The sequence below is a fragment of the Apostichopus japonicus genome, chromosome 23 (assembly GCF_037975245.1).
Source record: "Apostichopus japonicus isolate 1M-3 chromosome 23, ASM3797524v1, whole genome shotgun sequence".
NCBI classification, from domain to species: Eukaryota; Metazoa; Echinodermata; class Holothuroidea; order Aspidochirotida; family Stichopodidae; genus Apostichopus; species Apostichopus japonicus.
Genome location: NC_092583.1, coordinates 344,225 through 369,287, shown reverse-complemented (window position 1 = coordinate 369,287; position 25,063 = coordinate 344,225). Strand labels below are relative to the sequence as shown.

Below are 25,063 nucleotides of genomic sequence, written 5' to 3'. Positions count from 1 at the left end.
CATTAGTAGCATTGTATCGTCCTACTGAATGGTTAATTCAGTTACAGGAACTGAATGAAAGATTTTATTAGCCATGCACTTAATTTATACCAATATGAAGTTATTACCTTAGGGAGCAGAAAGTGAGTATTTATACTTACACAGTACTGATTGAGATGTCAGTGTGTGATTACCATTGTAGGTTATGCCTTCCTGTTAATAAACTCTAAAGACTGTTGCTACACATGGCAGATTATAATATTATCATGTATGAATTGTCAGTCTACTGCAAACAGCAATGATTTGGGCAGCTTTTATTGGAGATTACAACAAATAGCTTTCTGGTTTTATGGATGGGATTGGGTGATGGATTAGATAAAACCCTATATTCAGTGAACATACTGGCAGCTGAGGGTTGCTCATAAGTAATATGCTGCATAACTTTGCTGTTCTTCCAAAACAACTTTAATATGGACTTCTAGCATCAACTGTGAGGAACTATTCCGTTAACTATAATTCTTAAGGATGCACAGCTAGGCATTTGATATTTACAAATTTTGTTACAAAGAAGTCACAGTTAATTTTCACAATTGTTGCAACTAGTTACCAGCAATATAAAAGATTTCCAAACATGGCTACCAATGTCTGTATCCACAGAGAAGACTGCTGTTTTTAATTTGATTTGATATCCAGCGAATTACAATCAGAGTATCTCCAGCAGCCATGTGGAGTGTTGTCCCAGAGTAGTAGTAGTTCATTGTTAGTGTGACAAACCAATATAAGATGGTTGTAATGTCATAGAGCGCTAAGCTGTCGGCTTATCCTTCCAGGTAGTTAATCATCTCTCTGCTCTCTCACCACTGGCATTCACTCTTATCCTTCCTCCAAACTACCGTAAATCAATTGTCCGGGAAGTATTTATCATCACCCCCGTATGAAAGATCGTTAATTACCTTCTCCTTTAGCCTCCCAGAGAGGTGACCCATTTAGGATGCATGTAGTTGTACATTGGCTGTAGACTGCTGTGGTGTAATGACATCAGTGCTACTATGAATGGCATCATGTACAATCATGGAAAGATAACTGTAATATTTAGTTTCACTGCAGAAGAGACAAGACTAATTAACCAAAGAACAGGATATTGAGTAAATGGTCAATGCATTGCAACATTGAAATCAACTTTTCAAATTCATTCCACAAACTTGAATTTTACTTAATCTATGATTGTAGTTATACTGTGCTTCAGCTTGGATATATTACAATGTATGCCATATTTAAAGGTTTTAATATTGCAAAGTGATGATGTGTCTGTATGATTACATTACATGGTGTTGAGTTAGTAATACTGTACCATATATGTATAAAAGTATACTGTAATGGTTCTAATAACATACATACATTATGTATGGTAAAATATGTGTACAGTATCCTACATGAAGTGCTTATAATAACGTTTTACAATGTGTATCCATGGTAATACAATGTATATGTAATCACACGTTCATCCTACATCAAGTGAATATAATAACATATATATGGTTATGTGTATGCTATATGTAACATATATGGTAATACTATGTGTATCCTACATGAGTGCTTATAATTACATGGTATTACAATGTGTATCCTATATGTAATAACATTATATGGTAAAACTATGTGTATCCTACATGAAGTGCTTATAATACATTTCACTATGTGTATCCTATATAAAATAACATATGGTAATACAATGTATATATAATCACATGTTCATCCTACATCAAGTGATTATAATAACATATATATGGTTATACTATGTGTATGCTATATAACATATATATATATATGGTAAAACTATGTGTATCCTACATGAGTGCTTATAATTACCTGTATATGGTAATACAATGTGTATCCTACATGAAGTGCTTAATAACATTTTACTATGTGTATCATATACAATAATATATGGTAATACAATGTATATATAATCACATGTTCATCTTACATCAAGTGATTATAATAACATATATGGTTATACTATGTGTATGCTACATATATAACATATATGGTAATACTATGTGTATCCTACATGAGTGCTTATAATTACCTGTATATGGTAATACAATGTGTATTCTATATGTAATAACATTATATGGTAAAACTATGTGTATCCTACATGAAGTTCTTAATAACATTTTACTATGTGTATCATATATACAATAATATATGGTAAAACAATATGTAATCACATGTTCATCCTACATCAAGTGATTATAATAACATATTTATGGTTATACTATGTGTATGCTTTAAAACATATATATGGTAATACTATGTGTATCCTACATGAGTGCTTGTAATACAATGTGTATCCTACATGAAGTGCTTATAATAACATGTTACTATGTGTATCCTATATAAAATAACATATGGTGATACCGTGTATATGTAATCACATGTTCATCCTACATCAAGTGATTATAATAACATATATATGGTTATACTATGTGTATGCTATATAACATATATATATATATGGTAAAACTATGTGTATCCTACATGAGTGCTTATAATTACATGTATATGGTAATACAATGTGTATCCTACATGAAGTGCTTATAATAACATGTTACTATGTGTATCCTATATATAATAACATATGGTAATACAATGTGTATCTCATGTTCATCAGGACTACATCAAGTGGTTTGGTTATTGCTATATATATATGGTAATAATATGTGTATCCTACATAAATAATTACATGGTAATACAATGCATATCCTATATGTAATAACATATGGTAAAACTATGTGTTCCTACATGAAATACTTATAATAACATATATGGCAATACCATCTATACCTGCATGAAGTGCAGGTAATAACATATTGTAAAACTATTTTTATCCTGGATGAAGTGCTGATTCCTTCTATCCTTTTGTTATATGTTCAACTGTAACTTTTCTTCTATGCAGTAATATGAGAGGAAAGAGGACAACATCCAGAGCAGTACTGCCCCATCAGACCCCACCCCCACCCTACAGACTACCCCCAGAGGCCCGGAAGAAAAAACAGGAAACAAGTTTCAGGTCAGTCATAAGTAGTTCTTTGCACTTTGCCAGAAAGTTTAGCTTTCGTTTAATGAAGGAAAGTATGTAATTATCACTTCCCTGTCACTACAGAATAATCACACCCATGCTACACCTCCTGCTAGGAGCAGTTTGATAACCCTGATATTGCCCTTGTTAATCCAACACATAGTTCCATAGGTACTGTCATCTCAGTCTAAACAGGCAGTCATCAGTGGTCAGTAGTTATGGAAATGTCAGATTGTAATTTATAGATCTCAGAACAGCTGGATGGAATAAAGAAATAGGAAAGAAAAATGACATAAAAATTATTTTTATGAGTACAGAGTAATATGATTATATATTTCTGCGATCTTTCCACAGCAATCCAAGGGACAGCAGGCGTTTATCCGAACCAACCCAAGCCAAAGGTAAGTTAATTGAACTGACCTCTTAAATATCCTGCTACATATCTTAGCAGTCATTGTGTTAGGCAGGCTAAGAAAACAGTTCATTAATTATTCCTGAACAAGAAACAGACGTAATCAGTGATAACCTAAGGCAAGTAATGAAACAGCCCTCTTTTCGCCCTGCTTATTAGTGTAGTGGGACTCCCTATTCTCTCATCTCAGAGTTGGACTAATTCCATTTTCCCTGCATATTAGTATAGTGGGACTCCCGATTCTCTCATCTCAGAATTGGACTAATTCCATTTGCCCTGCATATTAGTATAGTGGGACTCCCAATTCTCTCATCTCAGAATTGGACTAATTCCATTTGCCCTGCATATTAGTGTAGTGGGACTCCCTATTCTCTCATCTCAGAGTTGGACTAATTCCATTTGCCCTGCATATTAGTATAGTGGGACTCCCAATTCTCTCATTTCAGAGTTGGACTAATTCCATTTGCCCTGCATATTAGTGTAGTGTTACTCATGGTTCTCTCATCTCAGAGTTGGACTAATTCCATTTGCCCTGCATATTAGTATAGTGAGACTCCCTATTCTCTCATCTCAGAGTTGGATTAATTCCATTTGCCCTGCATATTAGTATAGTGGGACTCCCTATTCTCTCATCTCAGAATAGATATTGAAGAAAAGTTACCATTCTATTCCACTAAGATTGCAACTTACACATGTTTTGTGAATATTAGTTTAAAAAAATGGACCGTTATTAGCATAACGGTAACTAAACCAAGAATGGGTAGCTGCTTAGAAATGTTACCAGTGCCTATCCTTTAATGATTCTCTAAAAATCAGGCTGATTCAAATTCTTTAACAGATTATTGGTACAACACTACTGCATATAGCTATGTCTGCACATGATGGTGTCACTGTTGACAAGGAATAAGTTTAGTGAGAAATACAACCCCACCTGGTTCTTTCACTCAAACCCCCCTCCCCCTTCCCCACCCCCCCACCCTTCAAATCATGGACTGTACTCAACATCTTTGATCCATTCAGTATTCTAGTTATAACAGTACTAACCACACAAGACCAAATACTCTCATTTGGCTCTCCCAGTCAACACCCCACCCTTTCCTCACCTATCCACCAACTTATGGACATCATACAGGATGTTGAAGCCAATCAGTGTTCTTCATGACAATACTATCTATCTGTCTTGGTCATAACACTAAAATGAGCCAAGTGTGATTGCAAAGTGTTTAGTTTGTGATCCTAATTGTACAGAAAGTAACTAATGCAAAACCATCAGACTATCCTCATAGTCTAGCTACCTTCTTATAGGATGAGGACAACTATTGTATTACATACTATCAAAACATTGGAGTGTATTTAGCTGTGAGGGGTTCAGTAGTTTGGGAGGAGTGTTTGATTGAGTCAAATACACCAAATTAACAATTATTAGTAACTTTTGGCTGGATAAAATAAAAAGTGTGTTTACTAAAGTTTTTATCAAGGTTTTCAAAGTGCTCGCAAAATCTACAAAATGGAGAAAAGAGATGTTATATGTAACTACCCTTTCAGTCGAGGGACAACTAGTACTCACCCTATACGCAATAGCAAACTAGGATATCGCTCTCATCAAGAGAATAATGTTAAACACTATTAATAAAAGTAACAGGTATATCAAGTATAAAGTATTTTATTAATGCTATTTCTATTTATCTGTTTTTCCTATTAACCAACCAAAGGACTTCAGCTTTCTCTGTTTGCCAGTAGTAGCCCTGATCTCTTCATCTAAATATTGGACTAGTTTGAAGTAGGATTTAATACATGTCATATAATGCATGCCCAACCGACCTCTTTGTAACAATCATGACCTCCCCCCCCCCCTGACATCCTCCCCAACCTGATGGCTACTTGAGGAGGTAAACTCTTTGTGTGGAGTGAGGATTGTTATTTTACATATTTCATTCTGCTGATGATATTATGTGCATTTTTAATCTTTGTGTGCTCAGTTGAGTTAAATATGTTCTTACGTGAGTTGTTATAGCTGCATGCTTCATCTCCACTCACCCTTTTCCAACCATAATAACTGTTGTCTGCAGTGTTTAATCTTTGTGTGCCCAGTTGAGTTGAATATGTTCTTATGTGAGCTGCATGCTTCACTGTTGTCTTCAGTGTATATAAACCTATCCTTGCCCTGTGAAGTAGGAAGTATGATGTGAGTCAGGGTATAATTTAGTGTAGCAGTTTTAAAGGCTGTTACTCTTGTATCTTATAGTGTGCTATGGTTCCTGTGTAAACAAAATTTAAATAACTATAAATCTTTGGACTTGTCTAGCAATTTGACCATTTTACTGAGCATTTGTCAATGTGAGACTGGATCAATGATTTGGTGTAAGTTGTTATAGCTGCATGCCCCATTCCCAGTCCTCCCAACTATGATGACCCATGCAACCAGTTGATCACCTGTCCTTGCCCTATTGAGTTGCAAATATCTTCTTGATAAACTTCAACGTGTCCAAAACTGTGCAGCCAGATTGGTTACAAACACCTGAAAACATCACCACGTATCACCAAATCTGAGAGCTCTACTAACATCACCACGTATCACCAAATCTGAGAGCTCCACTAACATCACCACGTAACACCAAATCTGAGAGCTCCACTAACATCACCACGTAACACCAAATCTGAGAGCTCCACTAACATCACCACGTATCACCAAATCTGAGAGCTCCACTAACATCACCACGTAACACCAAATCTGAGAGCTCCACTAACATCACCACGTAACACCAAATCTGAGAGCTCCACTAACATCACCACGTAACACCAAATCTGAGAGCTCCACTAACATTACCACGTAACACCAAATCTGAGAGCTCCACTAACATCACCACGTAACACCAAATCTGAGAGCTCCACTAACATCACAACGTAACACCAAATCTGAGAGCTCCACTAACATCACCACGCAACACCAAATCTGAGAGCTCCACTAACATCACAACGTAACACCAAATCTGAGAGCTCCACTAACATCACAACGTAACACCAAATCTGAGAGCTCCACTAACATCACCACGTAACACCAAATCTGAGAGCTCCACTAACATCACCACGTAACACCAAATCTGAGAGCTCCACTAACATCACCACGTAACACCAAATCTGAGAGCTCCACTAACATTACCACGTAACACCAAATCTGAGAGCTCCACTAACATCACAACGTAACACCAAATCTGAGAGCTTCACTAACATCACAACGTAACACCAAATCTGAGAGCTTCACTAACATCACAACGTAACACCAAATCTGAGAGCTCCACTAACATCACCACGTAACACCAAATCTGAGAGCTCTACTAACATCACCACGTAACACCAAATCTGAGAGCTCCACTAACATCACCATGCAACACCAAATCTGAGAGCTTCACTAACACAACGTAACACCAAATCTGAGAGCTCCACTAACATCACCACGTAACACCAAATCTGAGAGCTTCACTAACATCACAACGTAACACCAAATCTGAGAGCTCCACTAACATTACCACGTAACACCAAATCTGAGAGCTCCACTAACATCACCACGTAACACCAAATCTGAGAGCTTCACTAACATCACAACGTAACACCAAATCTGAGAGCTTCACTAACATCACAACGTAACACCAAATCTGAGAGCTCTACTAACATCACCACGTTACACCAAATCTGAGAGCTCCACTAACATCACCACGTAACACCAAATCTGAGAGCTCTACTAACATCACCATGTAACACCAAATCTGAGAGCTCCACTGGCTTTGAATTGCCGGTAGAATCAATTATGATATCTTTGTGCTAGTGTTCAAAACACCGATCTACGTACAGGAACTCCTCCAGGAACACAGGCCAAGTAGGGTACTTAGATCAAGAACACAACACATGCTATTTGAACTGACTATACACACTTCCACCTATGGAGACTGCTGCTTTGCAAGAGCAGGTCCATAGCTCTGAAGCAGTCTCCCCTTAACATATGAAAACAATCCAGGATTTGTCAACATTTCAGAAGAGACTCAAATCGTCCTTATTTGTAAATGCTCATCCCAGCTGTTATGTCTTTTAGTGTTACCTTGCTCCTACAGCACTTCTGAGCAGTTTCCAACTTGATATACAAATTCTTATATATTATTATTATTATTATTTGTAATATTGCATATCCCTCTCATCATCATCCTTCGATACTAATGTATTTAATGTGTAATCTCACTCTGCCCTGTGTCATTGAAAGTATTGTTTTGTTGTCATATTCTATTGCCAATGAATCTTTAATTATAATGAAGTATATATGTGGCAGTCTTAAGTCTATGCAATTAGCAATAGTAATATCTGTCTTATTGTTTTATGCTTCATTATAAATCACAGGATATTTGCTATGCTGGATGTGTATTGCAATTCATTCCCCTTTTTATTACTGATTAGTTAAGATCTGAGTGAAATTATTATTTCTTTAATTTTAATTCTTCTTGTGAAAATAATTATTTGGGTTTATCACATGCCATTAACCAATTGAATAAATTACTAATGATTGCTATAATCTAACTGTACTGCCACTTTCATGCTGCTGTTTAATATTTTCACCTTTATTCACCTTGTTTTTATGACCCAGTTTACCCTTTTATCTGCTTGTGCATATTAAATTATAATTCCATTTTTCTTTCCTATATCAATTTCACAGGTTGATGCTGTTGGTTCATTTGCAATACAGACAAACTTACTGCATGTATCATTAAACAGATCTCTGTTGCGGCAGCACAAATGTTAACTTTCTTTTATGTAACTCAAGTATTCATTTTGATTAGGATTAAACATGTATTTAAGACATTTAACAGATTTCAGGCTATTTCTGTTGCGGCAGCACAAATGTTTAATTTCTTTTCTGTACCTTTGGTATTTATTTTGGTTAGTCCTTATTGAACTGCCAGTTGTTTTTTAATTGTATGCTAAAGCAGTGGTAATTGAAGCATTGCTACAATGGGAATTCCCATGTTAATAAAAACTCATTCTATAACTAAAAATTAAAGATACTTGACAAGAGTTATAGATGTATTTAAGACAGCTTTTTTCAGGTGTTAGATAATCATATGATTTGGTAATGTCTACTGTCATTGTTTCATGTGTCAGAATGTTACTAACTAACTTTGTTAGGAAATGTAAAGAAAGCTAGCAATAAAATGAACATGAAAATCAACAAATCAGAAACATTAACTTACTTGATACACAGACAGGCTGGAGATTAGATACAAGATGTACTTGATACACAGACAGGCTGGAGATCAGATACAAGATGTACTTGATACACAGACAGGCTGGAGATCAGATACAAAATGTTACTTGATACACAGACAGGCTGGAGATTAGATACAAGATGTACTTGATACACAGACAGGCTGGAGATCAGATACAAAATGTTACTTGATACACAGACAGGCTGGAGATTAGATACAAGATGTACTTGATACACAGACAGGCTGGAGATCAGATATAAGAAGTTACTTGATAAACAGACAGGCTGAAGATCAGATACAAAATGTTACTTGATACACAGACAGGCTGGAGATTAGATACAAGATGTACTTGATACACATACAGACTGGAGATCAGATACAAGAAGTTACTTGATACACAGACAGACTGGAGATCAGATACAAAATGTTACTTGATACACAGATAGGTTGGAGATCAGAAACAAGACGTTACTTGATACATAGACAGACTGGAAGACATTTTATGTATGGTACACTAGAATTGCCTGATGTTCTTGTTGCACACTTTTAACTCTAAAGCACACTCAGTCAGTCTGTACATTTGTTTCTTAATATGAAAAAGATAAACAAAAAAGTTGACCAATTTGTGTTGCATTTGTGTGCTGCTAGGTAATCTTCAAAGTTTGACAAAGGCATGCACAAAGAAGGAATACAGAGTTAATTATTTAATTGAAGCCGATTTTTCCAAGGCTTTGATTAAATATATTTAGAAGATTTAAGTAGCCAAGAATAGACTAAGAATTCTGAAATTTTGAGTGTTAAAACTTGTGGTTTGAACAAAAGTCTTTTGTGTTTTCATATTGTTTTTTGTTTGTTTACAATTCATCTTTTAATGTGTGTGCTAAAATTTTATGACGGTTGCTTAACTTGGTTCATTCTAATAAACAAAGTTCAATTGATTAATTGTATCATACTATATATAAAATATAATGTTGAAGATGATACAGCTAAATAAATATCAAAATAATCCATGTTTTTAGCAAAAGCTGAGATGCAATATAAATGGGGTACCATCTGCATTTGCTTTTATAACAGGAGTATCCATAGCAACATGTTTAGTGACTCATTTTAAGCAATGTTATAACATTAGTATGATTTTCTACTCCTTATCCTAACCATTTGTTGAACCAAGTAATCCCAATGTCGGTCGTATTGGTTCAGTGCTACTAGAATCTTCAACAAACAAACAGCTGGTTGCATTCACATTTTAACCATGCAACATGCAGGAATAGATACTATATGAGAAGATTGTTTTCCATCATGTATGTCTGTCTCAGCCAGATATGTTTTGGAAAGTCACTTTGTAAAGCAAAACTCAACACCTAAAACGACTCCTACCACATTGTCATAACAGAGGTGTCTAATTTACATTGTATATAAGAATGGGAGCTGAACAAATTTGCCAGGGTGATACTCAACTCTACTTTGACTTGAAGAAAGAAAAGAATAAAGTAGACATATTGCAAAGACCATAGAATGTGCACCTTGACTATGTGGAATATATTATTAAATACATTCTGTTAACTACCATTAGCCAAGTTACCTTTACACCTTTCTTTTTGTGCATTTCAAAGACATGTATATTTCAAAATATCATAGCATGTGCCCCTTGACTATGTGGAATATATTATTAAACAGTGGCGTAGGAAGTTACTTTTGAGTGGGGGGGCTGAAGACTGATGGCCGGCCTGGGGGAGGGGTCTAAGGGGAGGGGGTGCCCCCCTCCCCTTTGGATTTTTTTGCATTTCCAGGTGGCCTCAGATGCAATTTGGTGCAATATAGCACACTTCAACACCCACTCCATTTTGTAAACTAAATTTTGTATTTTCACCTGGCCTTAGATGCAATTTGGTGCTCCAAATGAGATTTTTTAACTCATTTGGAAATGAAAAAGGGGTTTTTTGACTTGCGAAGTGGGGGGGCGGAATGATACTTCCGCCCCTCCACATTTTTCACTGGGGGGCTGGCGCCCCCCCAGCCCCCCCGGTTCCTACGCCCTTGTTATTAAATACATTCTGTTAACTACCATTAGCCAAGTTACCTTTACACCTTTCTTTTTGTGCATTTCAAAGACATGTATATTTCAAAATATCATAGCATGTGCACCTTGACTATATGGAATATATTATTAAATACATTCTGTTAACTACAAGAACATTACTTCATTAGCCAATTAGTTACCTTTAAACCTTTCTTTTTGTGCATTGACCATTAAAATAGTAACAATGGTGTGCTGCAATCTTTAATATATCATTGCTTTTGTTAACTGAAATATGGTTATATTTGTTTTATTCATCATATATTTATTTCTGTGTTTTTATATTTCACAATATAGCATAGAGATTTAATACATTGTCAGTTTTTCAACTATTTAGACAGTATTCTTTCAAATTTCTGTTGAGATAACGAGATATTTGGTATGGTATTGTTTCTACTACTGCCATACGTTAATCATATATTTGGTATGGTAATGTTTCTATTACTGCCATACATTAAGGAGATATTTGGTATGGTATTGTTTCTACTACTGCCATACATTAATCATATATTTGGTATGGTATTGTTTCTACTACTGCCATACATTAAGGAGATATTTGGTATAGTATTGTTTCTATTACTGCCATACATTAAGGAGATATTTGGTATGGTATTGTTTCTACTACTGCCATACATTAACAAGATATTTTCATTAACGAGATATTTGGTATGGTATTGTTTCTACTACTTTTCTTACTTAAGTTTTTGTGTTTATTCCAGTATGACCAGCATGCCGAAGTCTAATAGGTAAAGATTTTACACAATCATAATTTTGATAGTGTTTTGTAATTTCCTTCTCTAATGATCAGTAATCCAGTGAAGAAGTAGGTGAAGATTGGATTTGTATCCAATCACTGTATCTTGTAATTGTTTTGTGAAACAGTGTTATCAAGCTCATCATAATTAATTAGTCAAGTTAATCACATGAGTAATGAACTTAGTCATATAGAGTACAAATTAACTGTATTTAGTACTCACATTAATCATATTGAGCACTCAGGCTAATCATATTTTGCAATAATATCAATAAAATTGAGTAATCAAGCTAATCATATTGCATATTCAGATTAATTATAGTGATTACAAGCTAATTATTTTGAGTAATCAAGCTAATCATATTGCATTTTCAGACTAATTATAGTGATTACAAGCTAATTATTTTGAGTAATCAAGCTAATCATATTGCATATTCAGATTAATTATAGTGATTACAAGCTAATCATTTTGAGTAATCAAGCTAATCATATTGCATTTTCAGATTAATTATAGTGATTACATGCTAATATTTTTGAGTAATCAACCTAAACATGTTGATAACTCAAGTGAATTAAGTTGGGCAATCAAGCAAACCATATTTCATATTAAGATTAATCATATTAAGTACATATGGGGTAGTCAAGTTCATAATTTTGAGTACCCATATTAATCAAACTGAGTCATGAAGCTAAAGATATAATGTATTCAGATAAATCAGTTTGAGTACAAGCTAATTGTATTGAGTACATTATGATATGTATTGGGTATATTATGTAAAGTCACCATGATATTGTTCCTTGTAATCTTGGCAATAAATTTTCATGCACTGCTGGTAATCAAAATGACAATTGTCATTACGTCATACTTTAAATTTTTCATTGGTTTCTTTTTCTTTTAACTAGTAAGTGACCCTACCTCCATTTGGAACTAAATTTTGTTTAAGGAATTTTGGGGAGACTCAAAAAGTCTCCTACACACAGAAACACAAAGAAAACGCAGTGTTTTGATGATCAAGCAGCATGGTGTTCAGGGATCAACTAACACGGACAATATGCTTTTGTTAACGTCTTTACGAATTGCAATAATTGTATTTGACTAACCCTTTTCCTCTCAGCAAGGCGATTAAATGACCGAAGCCTAAACAAAATTTACAAAGACAGTTTTAATTTGCAACTACATAGACTGTGGTATGCACCAGTGTATCTCTAGCAGGGTGTACAGTTTCAGTGCAATCCTGATCAAGTTTATTACAATTGACATTTATGGAAATATATTTCCTCAATAGTAAGGAGACCGTTTTATATTCAACCATTAGTTTTGGAAAGTTGTTTCTTCAAGCCAAAGTCTTGAAGTCCAAACACATCCTATAGAGTATTATATGTTTGCTGTAGAATGGACAGTGTCTGCGAGTCTCCAGTCCCACATAAAACCCAACGATTTGTCAACATGACGCACCCTAAAGGAAAACATATCAATGTTTGGATGTGTTTGTTACTCATCGTTATCATGTTGGTTGTCCAAAGTTCCTGTGAAGAGGAGGTAAGTAATGTTCATGGTATATCTTCATTCCGGTTATGCAATATATCCACACACCCCCTCCCTCCCAACATTGTGCCCCCCCCCCCTAATTAAGTGCTGTGCACCCCCCTCCCCAAGATTGAAATGTCTGGCGACGCCATTGTTCCGGTTATCCGATATATGCACACACACACCCTATTCTGCTGCGGCATAAGTTTGCAATATTCGCTCAAACATACACATTTGTAAAAAATACAATCTCGCTGGTGGGGACAAATCACTGTAACAATATTATCTCTGCAAACACATCGAAGCTGTGATCAATATGGCTCTTGAATTTGAAGCCCTATTATGAAGCCAAATATTCAACATTTCTTTTATTCTGTCAAATTTCAAACACATTTACTTCTGTGGCAGCAATTTGAAAATGTGTTTATAATATTTATTTGTCTTTATAGGAATTGGAATTGTTCCTCATAAATCTTGGAGGATTATTTGTACTGGAGACTTACGATTAGGCTAAATTCAGCGGGAGCACAAAATAATGAGCCTTTGTTAACAAATATCTGCCATGCATGGAGGGGAATGGGGAGGGGTTTTGGTGATCTGCCATGGAGGGGAATGGGGAGGGGTTTTGGTGATGTGCCATGGAGGGGAATGGGGAGGGGTTTTGGTGATCTGCCATGGAGGGGAATGGGGAGGGGTTTTGGTGATCTGCCATGGAGGGGAATGGGGAGGGGTTTTGGTGATCTGCCATGGAGGGGAATGGGGAGGGGTTTTGGTGATCTGCCATGGAGGGGAATGGGGAGGGGTTTTGGTGATGTGCCATGGAGTGGAATGGGGAGGGGTTTTGGTGATGTGCCATGGAGTGGAATGGGGAGGGGTTTTGGTGATCTGCCATGGAGGGGAATGGGGAGGGGTTTTGGTGATGTGCCATGGAGTGGAATGGGGAGGGGTTTTGGTGATCTGCCATGGAGGGGAATGGCAAGGGCGGCGGAAGCACTTTTAATCTGGGGGGGCACCGACATCAAAGGGCAATTTGCAGAAATTCGATTGGACTGATGTAGCCTTTATAACTCTTATTGCATTATCTTATTTGCGTATACACATCACTCAATCAACGCCCCCCCCCCCTCCCCCTCAAGGAAAATATGCATACTAGCACTGCAATATCCAATGGGAAACAAGGAACAAACTGAGGTGAAATCATGCTAGTTGCTAATGTAGGAATCTTCCGAATTAGAGTTTATTTCTTGTTAATATCTGAACACATTTTTTCCATTCGAAATAGCTTTGAGTTTGACCCACAGAAATTCATTAAAAGTCAGGGGCGTAGCCAAGATTTGCAAAGTTATATGCACGACTATCTGAGCGGAGCGCCACCATCAGTTGGCGCGGAGCGTACAATAATTTTTTTGGTTTTACAATGCCCTCAGATGGCCGGAAACGGCCCTTCCCGAGTGTTCATTCTGGTTCCCTGGCCTCTTGCTAACTTGAGACACCTCAATTTTTATGTAGAAAAAGGGCACATTTTTAACCTGAGCAAAAGTGGGGGGCACGTGCCCCCTGTGCCCCCCGGTTCCGCCGCCCTTGGGGAATGGGGAGGGGTTTTGGTGATCTGCCATGGAGGGGAATGGGGAGGGGTTTTGGTGATGTGCCATGGAGGGGAATGGGGAGGGGTTTTGGTGATCTGTCATGGAGTGGAATGGGGAGGGGTTTTGGTGATGTGCCATGGAGTGGAATGGGGAGGGGTTTTGGTGATCTGCCATGGAGGAGAATGGGGAGGGGTTTTGGTGATCTGTCATGGAGGGGAATGGGGAGGGTTTTGGTGATGTGCCATGGAGTGGAATGGGGAGGGGTTTGGTGATCTGCCATGGAGGGGAATGGGGAGGGGTTTTGGTGATGTGCCATGGAGTGGAATGGGGAGGGGTTTTGGTGATCTATTATTATTTTTCTTCTTCCAGTTTGCAGTTCAATGGCATGCTTGTGATGTTCACGTTTTCATAGTAAACGTAAACACTAAGAAAAAATTAAAATTCAGTATCTTTAGATGCGATTTCCAGGCACCTGACAACCAACAATAGTACACATATTCCCCCCCCCCCTAGCCCCGCCACTGTGCATAATTGCAACAACCTTATGCACATTGACTGCATTACATTAGTATTTACCTTCAAACTTGGGGGAGTGAGAGGCTGGCACCCCTGCCCTGATATTCCTACACCTATGACTCTAACCCCCAACTCAAACCCTTAAATCTAACCTACTAACTTTAACCTATTTACTCCAACCACTGAAAAGCAGATCATATCCTGCTATTAAAGCAAGTAGTATATTGAGTATCATATAGGATATTTATTTATTTTTGCCATTGTTTTGGCCGTAACTTTCGCCCCTCCCCCCCCCCATCCCTCTGGTAGGGATGTATATAGGATGAGGAATTATTGCAATAGTTGCCAGCAGCTACCATTTGTTAAGTTTAAGTAATTCCTTTATTTTATGATAAATGCTCATAGTTATATGACTATATATATGTATGTGATATCGTGGTCTAGACAGCTCAATCATCCATACTATTGTAGGCCCTACACGTTGATGATTATTCATAGAAACAGTCCAATTCGTTCTAATCCGTCTTACTGGGCACAAAATTTTAGCCAATCTGAAAGATCAGTTTAAAATGATGAAGGAAACCTTGCTAACCTCCCAAAATTTATTATATAATAAGGTAAAGACGCGACAGCGATTAGAATTACCGTCACAAATACATGTTACATTTGAAAACAGTACCGATTCATTAGTGATACTTCCAAAATGTGTTCTATTCCAGTGGTGTTCAATATAGACTGAAGTCACGTCAGGTAGTCAGCCAATAGGGACAGTTTTCTATTGTTATTAGCTCTCTAAACTGTCCTCCCATATCATGCTTCAAAGCACTCATAGTTACAGCGTGAATAGATCCTAACCTTCATCTGATAGAAACATGATATTCATACTGTTCATACTGACAATACAAGAGCTTTGGAAAGTGGACATGAAAGTACAGTAGAGCAAAACATCCCTACTTAATTGTTTCAGGTAGTATATTAGCTCACAAGTTTGATTTTTGAAGACTGGATTGGTTAGTTTTGTAATTGTTTTTTAAAACATCGTTACAGTAAATGAAGTCTGAACCAAAGTAATTGTTGAACGGATATCTATAGTCCAATGCCCCCATCCCGACCTCCCAAGCTGTTCTTCATTGAAACGTTAGTGTTCATTCTTGTTTAGAAGCAATCAAGTTGTTGCTTGCCAAGTTACCACACATATACCAGGGAGCTGCTAGTAGCAGATCTCTGCATATACTGACCTTGCTTTTGAGGCCAAATTGGCATTGGTAACTTTACGTGACCCGTCTGTAACAATAACAACCATTACTAAGCATAAGTATGCGGTAAATTAATTGATAGTCAAGCTAGACGAGTCTTTTATAGCTCATTAAATATATTTTTTTTTTCATTTTCATTATATATTTGATCCAATCAAAAAGCAGTACACAAACAACAAAGTACGAAAACACAAAGCAGATCAGAATGTACAAGAGGAAACCAAATTCCTGTAGCCCGAAGGCCTGTACACCCTTACAATAAGAGACCTAGAACTAAAATAAATATAAACCATAAGAAATATAAGAATTAAAAATGACAAATTACACATGTGATAAAGCTAAGAAATGTTCCTTAATATTGCACACAAATGACTGGTAAGAACCACACAAGAGCAAATTCCTGGTCTCAGGGGGAAGTTCATTCCAAAACCTAGGAAATTGGTTCAAAAAATTCATTTTTAAAACATTTTTTCTTGCAATAGCATGATTAAAAAGTAAATGATCAGTGTGGCGGGAATTTTACAGTGATGTTTACAATAGCAGAACAGGAAAATTTACCAAAAAGGCACTTTGTAACAAAAGAACTAAGAGAAGTTTATATCGATAAGTAAAAGAATACAAACCAAGAATACTTAAACGAGTACTATACTCCATTTCTTGTCTCCTTTGTCCTAAAATAAAACGAGTTGCACTCCTCTGGACCAGGGCCGTTTTAACGCATGGGCCCACTGGGCCCTGGCCCAGGGCCCCGCGATATCAGGGGCCCCGCAATCGTAGTAACCCCGTGTCTTAATCTGGTAGGAAAACTTATTGAATATGCCATTATGCCTGATTGAATTCGATACTTGACAACTTGTGACGAGAGTTGGTGAAACACTTGAGAGTTTGACATTAAATATTCGAATATGAGTTGGCAACCCTGGAATATTCAATGCCCCGAAGGCTTACAACACCAGACAACTCGGGTCCGCGAATTGTCCTATGCATGATGGTTACAAATTGTACTGGGGAACGTTCATTTTAAAGGTTAAAACTAATCAAGAATAACCTCCGTAACAGAATGGGGCAACGGCGACTTAATAGGCCCTCTCTCATGTGCATAGAAAGCGACATCCTCAAAAAGATTGACTTTCAGCCAATCATACAACAGTTTACGATCAAGAAATGCTGCAAGTTCCGTTAGTTTCCCCAGTTGAAAGACTCAACACAAGGGTGTTACAAATGGTGAGTCCAGTATTGTTAGGGAAGGGATGGAGGGCAACTGGAAGATTACTCTTCTATAATGTATTTCAGCTTTTAGATATATCACGTATGTTATTCAGCTAAAGTTTTATGCTTTATGCGCGACATAGGGAAGGGTGGTAAATGCAGGTAAGTCTATGCTTGAGCGATTGTCAAGGATGTCAATTTTTCACGCAACTTTTTTCGAACTCACTTGATTGAGGGGCCCCGCTCCATTGCCGGGCCCAGGGCCCGGTGATCTCTTAAGAAGGCTCTGCTCTGGACCCCCTCCAGTCTCCAGTCAGATTCTGGGGTACCCAGGCAGGTAAACCATAATCTATGAAAGAGACAACCATTAATTAAAAGCATAAGGCGAACCGTGCTGCTCAGACCAGCTGAAACAGAACGAAGGAATCCAATAAGTTTACGGGCTTTAGAAGAAACATAATCAATGTGACCATTCCAATTTAGTTGACTATCAAAACTAATGCCAAGATATTTGTGAGTGTGAACATTGTCCAGCAGACTTCCCTTAAGGACATATAGTGGGGAGCCGGTTTTTTTTCTACTTTGTAAGCCGCATTACTTTACTCTTTGATGCATTAATACTCATTTTGTTAAGAGTACACCAAAGCTGAATTAGATTAATATCATGCTAGAATGCAATAGAATCAGCATTACTATGGATGGATCTATAAATCAATGCATCATCTGCAAACATCCCTGATCAAGTTATACACAGGTTTCAAGCATCAAATCTCCGGTATCTCTCAAAACTTGGCTTAGTAACACAGTCTGGAGACCCGTGCTTATATATGAGCAGGATTGGGTAGGTGATGTACATAACTATTCTCATTGTTAAACTTATAGTTAGAATTTGGAAATACCTCGTTACTTTAAGTTTTCATGATCGAATATATTTAGGGCCTAATTAAGTAATTTTCGTCGCTAGAATATTAATATTCCAGTTATCTCAGAATATAGTATCAAAATATTGAGTTTCATTATATGAAATGCTATTTATGTTCTTACGAACCTTTGGGATGAATTTCAGTACATGTTTACATGTCCAGCCTTAACAAATAAAAGAGTAAACAAATCAAACCCTTTTAAACAGAACTAGAATTAGCTCAATAAAACCATAACTAGTTTTCCTTCTGTATTTGAACTATAAGTGTGCCAGTGAAAGTGCTGAGACCTTTCTCCACATTTCAACTTGAGTCATGAAAGTCACTTTTTCTAATTTCTTTCTTTCTTTTATGCCCTTCTTTATAAGTCATATATAACAAATGTCATCATTTTGTTTTTGTATAAAGCGTCAATGCATGGTTACCATTCGAGTCAGGAATCTATAATTAATTCGTGTTTGTAATGAATTCATATATATAACGAAGCTTTACAGAGTTACGATTGAACACTGTTGGATACATGTACTATTGGTTAAAGGCATTGTGCGCTAACGTAACAGTAAAAATAGAAAATTTCTACAACCAAAATGACTGACATGGATAATGATATTAATACCTCTAACTGTAATTATTATACTGACCAAAGTTTTACTACAAATTTCCAAACTTGTTCCAACAATATCTCTATTCTTCATGTAAATATTAGAAGCATCATGAAAAATTGGGATCCTTTTATATGTTTCCTACAATCTATTGACAATTATAAATTTACTTTCCTAGCAGTAACTAAAACTTGGTTAAATGATTATTGCCCCGTTGACTTACTACAAATAGATGGTTATCAACTTATAAATATTAATAGAAATAACAGAAGAGGTGGTGGTGTTGCAATTTATGCTAAAGAAAACCTTGTTATTGAAGTAAGACATGATTTGATACATCACTTTAACGATCGTGCAGAAACAATTTTTATTGAAATTGAAAATGTAAAAATTAAAAATACTTTCATTGGAGTAATTTATCGACCACCCGAGAATCAATTAAATACTTTTATTGACCACTTAAAGGACTGGCTCTTCAGCATGAATTTAGAAAACAAAAATATATTCCTTACGGGTGACTTTAACATTGACTTACTGAAAGTAAATGAAATATTTAAAATACAGAAATATCTAAATGTACTATCACTCTATTCACTCTACCCATTGATTGACAAACCTACTAAAATTACTGGCTCCACATCATCCCTGATTGATAATATTTTTACTAATACTACTAGTAACCCAATTAAAAGTGGTGTCTTTGTCACTGACATTTCTGTTCATTACCCCATCTTTTGCATTTCAAATAATAAAATGGAAAAAAAACCTACCACAAATATCTTTAAGTATAATACTTCACGAAAAAATATCGAATACTTGAACAATGAACTTAACAGTGTTGACTGGTCTATTGTCAATAACGACCATAATCCTAAGACAGCTTTTACTAAATCCTCCCAAATCCTTATTCAAAAGTTTAACAAATGTTGTCCCTACACCAAAGTAAAACAGAAAATAAAGTGAAAAGTCCCCTTGGATGACCACTGCAATATTGAACTCAATTAGACATAAACGTAAACTGTACTCTAGGTATATTCGATCTCCTACACCAACCCATAAGTTACTCTAAACAAATTATAAAACACGCTTATCACTATCATAACTCATGCTAAAAAAATTCTACTAAAATCTTATTAATGAGCATAAAAACAACTCCAGCCAAACGTGGAAAGTTCTCAATAAAATACTCCACAAAGACAGAAAAACTCAGGGTAGTTTTTTGTCAATGAACACGACTTAACCTCTAATGAAAATAAATTGCTAATGGATTCAATAATTACTTTTCTACTGTTGCCAAAAATTTAGCAGATAAATTAACCAATGGTCATCACAACTCACAAAGTTTTGTAAATAGTAATATTTTCGAATTCTTTTGTTATGTTCCCTACCAATGTAGATGAGGTACGTCTTGTAATATTAAATTTAAAAAACGGTAAAAGTCCAGGTTATGATAACATAACAAATGATGTTCTTAAATATACGATGGAAGCTATAATACAACCATTAACACATGTTATCAATATTTCATTTTCAAAGGGTGTATTCCCATGTCAGTTAAAAACTGCTAAACTTATTCCAATCTTTAAAACTGGTGACCCCAAGGTTTTCTCTAACTATAGACCTATCACTTCTCCCTTCAATTTCTAAAATATTTGAACGCTTAGCGTATGATAGGTTGTACAAATTTGTATCAAAACACAACGTACTTTATTCAAATCATTATGGTTTTCGAGATAATCATTCTACTTATACATGGCCGCCTTACATCTTATTGGCAAAATTTCTACAATAGACAATCAACTGCCGCAATTTTCATAGATCTCTGTTAAGCATTTGATACTATTGACCATAATATTTAAACGGATAAGTTACTTGTACAACGCATAGCTGGTTCAAAAGTTATCTAACAAATCGTCACAATTATGTCCAATTTGGCAGTAGTTCCTCCCAAATCGTGCCACAAGGATCCATCTTAGGACCTTTGTTATTTATTCTATACATGAATGACATTCACTATTCGTCCAGAAAATCTAACTTTATCTTATTTGCGGACGATACTACTGTGTTTTATCAAAATAAAAATCTTAATGATACTCTTAAGGATGTCGAATGTGAATTTCATCATATATCTGACTGGCTTAATTCAAACAAACTATCTCTCAATATACTGAAAACAAAACTTATGATATTTGACAATAAAATTCATGACACGAGTAATATAATGGTTGTACTAGATGGTCAACAGATAAAAGCATCACCTTATACAAATTTTCTAGGAATAACAATTGATGAAAATTTATATTAGACAGAACACGTTCATAATATCTGTAGTAAAATTTCAAAATCTAATGGCATCATAAATAACTAAAAACCATTTTACCCCGGAGTGCACTTCTAACATTGTATAACACACTTGTGCTCCCTCATTTGAACTATAGTTTCCTTCTGTGGGGATGTACTCACAGAACAACACTTGAAAGGTTATATAGACTACAAAAACGTGTCATTCGTAATATTTTTAATACACATTTTAGGTGTAATACTGCACCTCTCTTTAAAGAGCTTAAAATTCTTACTCTCTTTGACCTATATCATTATCAACTTGGTATTTTTTTATATAAATTTCAGAAAGGTACGCTCCCAGTAGCTTTCAATAATTTTTATTGTAGTAACTCAGAATATCATACCTTTAACACTCGTTATAAACACTCTTTAAGTCAACCATATTCTAGAACTATCCGCAGCCAAACACAAGTACAAAGTACTGGTGTACATTTCTGGAACTCACTTGATCAAGATATCAAAAACTCAAATACTCTTAACTCATTTTAAATGAAAACTCAAGCATTACCTTTTAAATAATAGTACAAACCACACACGCTGAGTTGTTACATTGTCTCTTTGTATGGATTTCCTTTTACCTTTCTTCCCTTCCTCTTTATCTTTTTTTTTTCTCTCTGTATTTCCTTATCTCTTTACTCTCTCTGTACTTATGTGATTTTTGAAATTCTCTTTTGTTTGTTAAGGGTCCAGACTCGAAAAGTTTCTACTTACTTTTGGTTCCTCCACTTCCATTATAGCATAGTTTGAACTTTGTTTATTGTTATATCATCATATTGTGATGAAATCACTCATTGACTCATTATATATATATATATATATATATATATATATATATATATATATATATATATATGGAAAGTGGAAAATAAACTTGAAACTTGAATCTATTCATGGGACTATGGAGAGAATTTTATGAACTGTGCTGAACATATTTAAGACATAAAAGAAAACGAATAAACTCTTCTGAAGTTTAAGCTTGGCTACAGTCGATTGGTGGTCGTATTTTCCGGTCTCTCAACTGTTTAATTGGTGCCTTAATTCATATACTTATTGCTTTAATGGGCCTTTTCGTATTCATATTGATTCTACGTCTATACTATATGCTCGGGTTTCTTACTGTGGCTCAGAAGAAATTAGAAGTCCCTCCAGCGCCGCCGTATTTATTCGTGTTCCATCTGAGAATAGCAATGATAATCCACATAATTCGCAACAATTGACTCACACAGGCTAGATGTCTCATGATGCCTTCATATCCTAGAAGAATATCCAAATACAATAGGTGTTAACCTCGCGGACTTGGCTGACATATGTTGGCCGTAAAATGAATTCATGGCACCAAGCTTCCTTTTCCGGTTTTCCAAAATAGTATTAATCAAGAACAATCCAAACAGGAATTTAGGCTATTGGATTATATAATGACGTCATCCATGAACAAATTCACTCAAAGTCCGAAAGCTGCAGCTAGGGGGTAGGAAGCTTCCAAAAAGTGGGGGGGGGGGGGGCACAACAACAGAGGGGCAGTTTCTCATTCCACAACCACCACTCGTTATGCTATAAACCGATACACACCGGCTATATCACTAAATTATATTCGTTAGTATGCTATCAATACTATTATGGTGCACGTGAATAATTAAAATAAAATATTAAAATTAACAAAGGCTTAAGATGATAACCAAAAGACAGTTCTTCATCAAAGAGGCACAGTTTATTTGCCAGTAGGGTACATTTGCTATTTTGGATAAAAGTGGGGGCACGTACGTGCCCCCCAAGGGCGTAGGAACCGGGGGATGGGGCGCCAGCCCCCAGTGAAAAATATGGGGGCGGAAGTATCAATCCGCCCCCCCCCCCCGCTCCGCAAGTCAGAAACCCCTTTTTCATTTCCAAATGAGAAAAAAAATCTCATGCACCAAATTGCATCTGAGGCCACCTGGAAATGCGAAAAAATCCCCTTAGACCCCTCCCCCAGGCCGGCCATCAGTCTTCAGCCCCCCCCCCCACTCAAAAGTACCTTCCTACGCCACTGCGCCCTCCCCCCACCGGCTCCAGCTGCAGCTTATATTTGAATAATTAACGAGCATTTTCCAAAGGATACGGCGATGTACAGTTTACAGCTGTCGTACAGCTGTTACTACCCTATTTCTCATCTACGTCTATATTCCACTAACTCATTCCATTCCATTGTGCAGGGCCCGTCACCTTTCAATCCCACATCTCGCATACTAACATTTCGTACTCAAATCATTTCATCTATTCATGCCCACAAGACACTGAGGGTATACTCAGTATGCTCTATAGGTATTCCTATTTATAATGAGGGTGTGTGTTTCTTTGACATTGTAAGTGCATTTACTATACCTTCTCGTTAAACTTAAATTTCGTTTACGCCATGTTTAAAGTTTTGCTTGGTAAATACATGCAAATACAGGGTTCTTATGAAAAATTTGGAATTTTTTGAGAAGCTGCTTCTGTTTTTTAACTAATTGAGTACTTGTGCGGGCGAAATAAACAGAAGTTCATATTCTAACTTGAAACTAAAAATTTGAAACAGCCTATTCCACGAAACATTTCACTCTCCTTGCTATTTTCTTGAAGTAATGGTGGAGAGGAACGTGCTGACCACGGGCATTAGCCCGGTCGTTTTAAATTTTCTCGCGGGCTCGTACCACAACGGACAAAATCTACTGTGGCACCCGGCATAAGCATAAGGGTCAAAAAGTTAGGTACAGATTAAGAAAATCTAGACGCGTGTTTTACTAGCCTAGGTTACTTTTAGCATAAACGGGTATCCAATCGGGTGTTGGCAATTTAGGCCCACGGTTAGTATCAACCGCTTGTACGTTTCAGTAAGGAATTACTATGGTAGCTTTTTTTCGTTGAAAGGAGAGAAAGCGTGCGAACGTGAAGGTTAAGTTTTCGACATCAACAGTTCTAACTTACTGTGTAAGAACTATTACCTAGTACTAGTGTTAGGCTTACCGCTAGGCTTAAATTAAAGGCCTACGTTAGGTTATGAACCACTGTGATATTGTAAGGGCCTAGGCTACATTGCATAACGACGTTAGACCACACGTGCATATCAATCTTATTATTTTTATGATGGTATACGGTAAATTTGCGATAGTAAGGGTATTGATGTTACTTTGAAAGTTAGCTGTGATGACAAATAGTTGTAAAACGTCAGTAGTCCAACGTACTGCTCGCGAAGCAAAGGAAATTACATTTCCCTAACTAGGCCTACGCGCTTCCATTGAAGTTTACTACTAGCCTAGTACACTAGCCTATATTATTCCTCTAGGGAAAAAGTGGTTACAATTTGACTTGCAAACATGACAGCTACTGTGGCTAGTATAAATAAAATACAGTATGCTTATTTACTGTACACTACCATACATATCTCAAAAGCTCTATATACCAGGCCTTGTACTTTTGAACAGCCAAAGCTCATGCAATAGTTACCCTTTAGGCTTTAGTACCATGCTTACTGCTGCCGCATCATAGACTTCTCACTCGCACACATCTTTGCACCATGGAAGTGTCTGCTCTACTG

The 25,063-nt window shown here is 36.4% G+C and overlaps 2 protein-coding genes and 1 long non-coding RNA gene across 8 annotated transcripts in view; 2 read left to right on the top strand and 1 right to left on the bottom strand.

Annotated features, from left to right (window-relative positions):
* The window catches only part of LOC139964612 (epsilon-sarcoglycan-like), a 43,260-nt gene extending 30,842 nt beyond the window's left edge, over positions 1 to 12,418 (top strand). Inside the window, exons 10-14 of one of the 3 annotated variants that reach the window (XR_011792039.1) lie at positions 2,939 to 3,052; positions 3,416 to 3,462; positions 5,186 to 5,253; positions 8,173 to 8,843; positions 8,884 to 12,418. Coding sequence is in view for 2 of the 3 variants with exons in the window: in XM_071966361.1 (XP_071822462.1) it covers positions 2,939 to 3,052; positions 3,416 to 3,462; positions 5,186 to 5,235 (211 nt within the window). In the remaining variant the exon portion in view is untranslated. Of the gene's footprint in view, positions 1 to 2,938; positions 3,053 to 3,415; positions 3,463 to 5,185; positions 5,254 to 8,172 lie in introns of all 3 variants that reach the window. The other 2 variants (XM_071966361.1, XM_071966362.1) reach the window with 2 other exon arrangements.
* LOC139964615 (uncharacterized) lies at positions 3,059 to 25,054 on the bottom strand. The gene is made up of 3 exons (XR_011792043.1): positions 24,973 to 25,054; positions 17,875 to 17,997; positions 3,059 to 3,318 (listed from the first exon to the last, which is right to left on the bottom strand). It is a non-coding gene; the product is annotated as an uncharacterized lncRNA (long non-coding RNA).
* Positions 12,686 to 25,063, top strand: part of LOC139964610 (A disintegrin and metalloproteinase with thrombospondin motifs 1-like) — a 63,906-nt gene continuing 51,528 nt past the window's right edge. For 3 of the 4 annotated variants that reach the window (XM_071966345.1, XM_071966346.1, XM_071966344.1), the window contains exon 1: positions 23,598 to 23,852. In XM_071966345.1, coding sequence (XP_071822446.1) covers positions 23,613 to 23,852 — 240 coding nt within the window. In that variant the 5' untranslated portion in view covers positions 23,598 to 23,612. Of the gene's footprint in view, positions 13,094 to 23,597; positions 23,853 to 25,063 lie in introns of those variants that run through there. The other variant, XM_071966348.1, reaches the window with a different exon arrangement.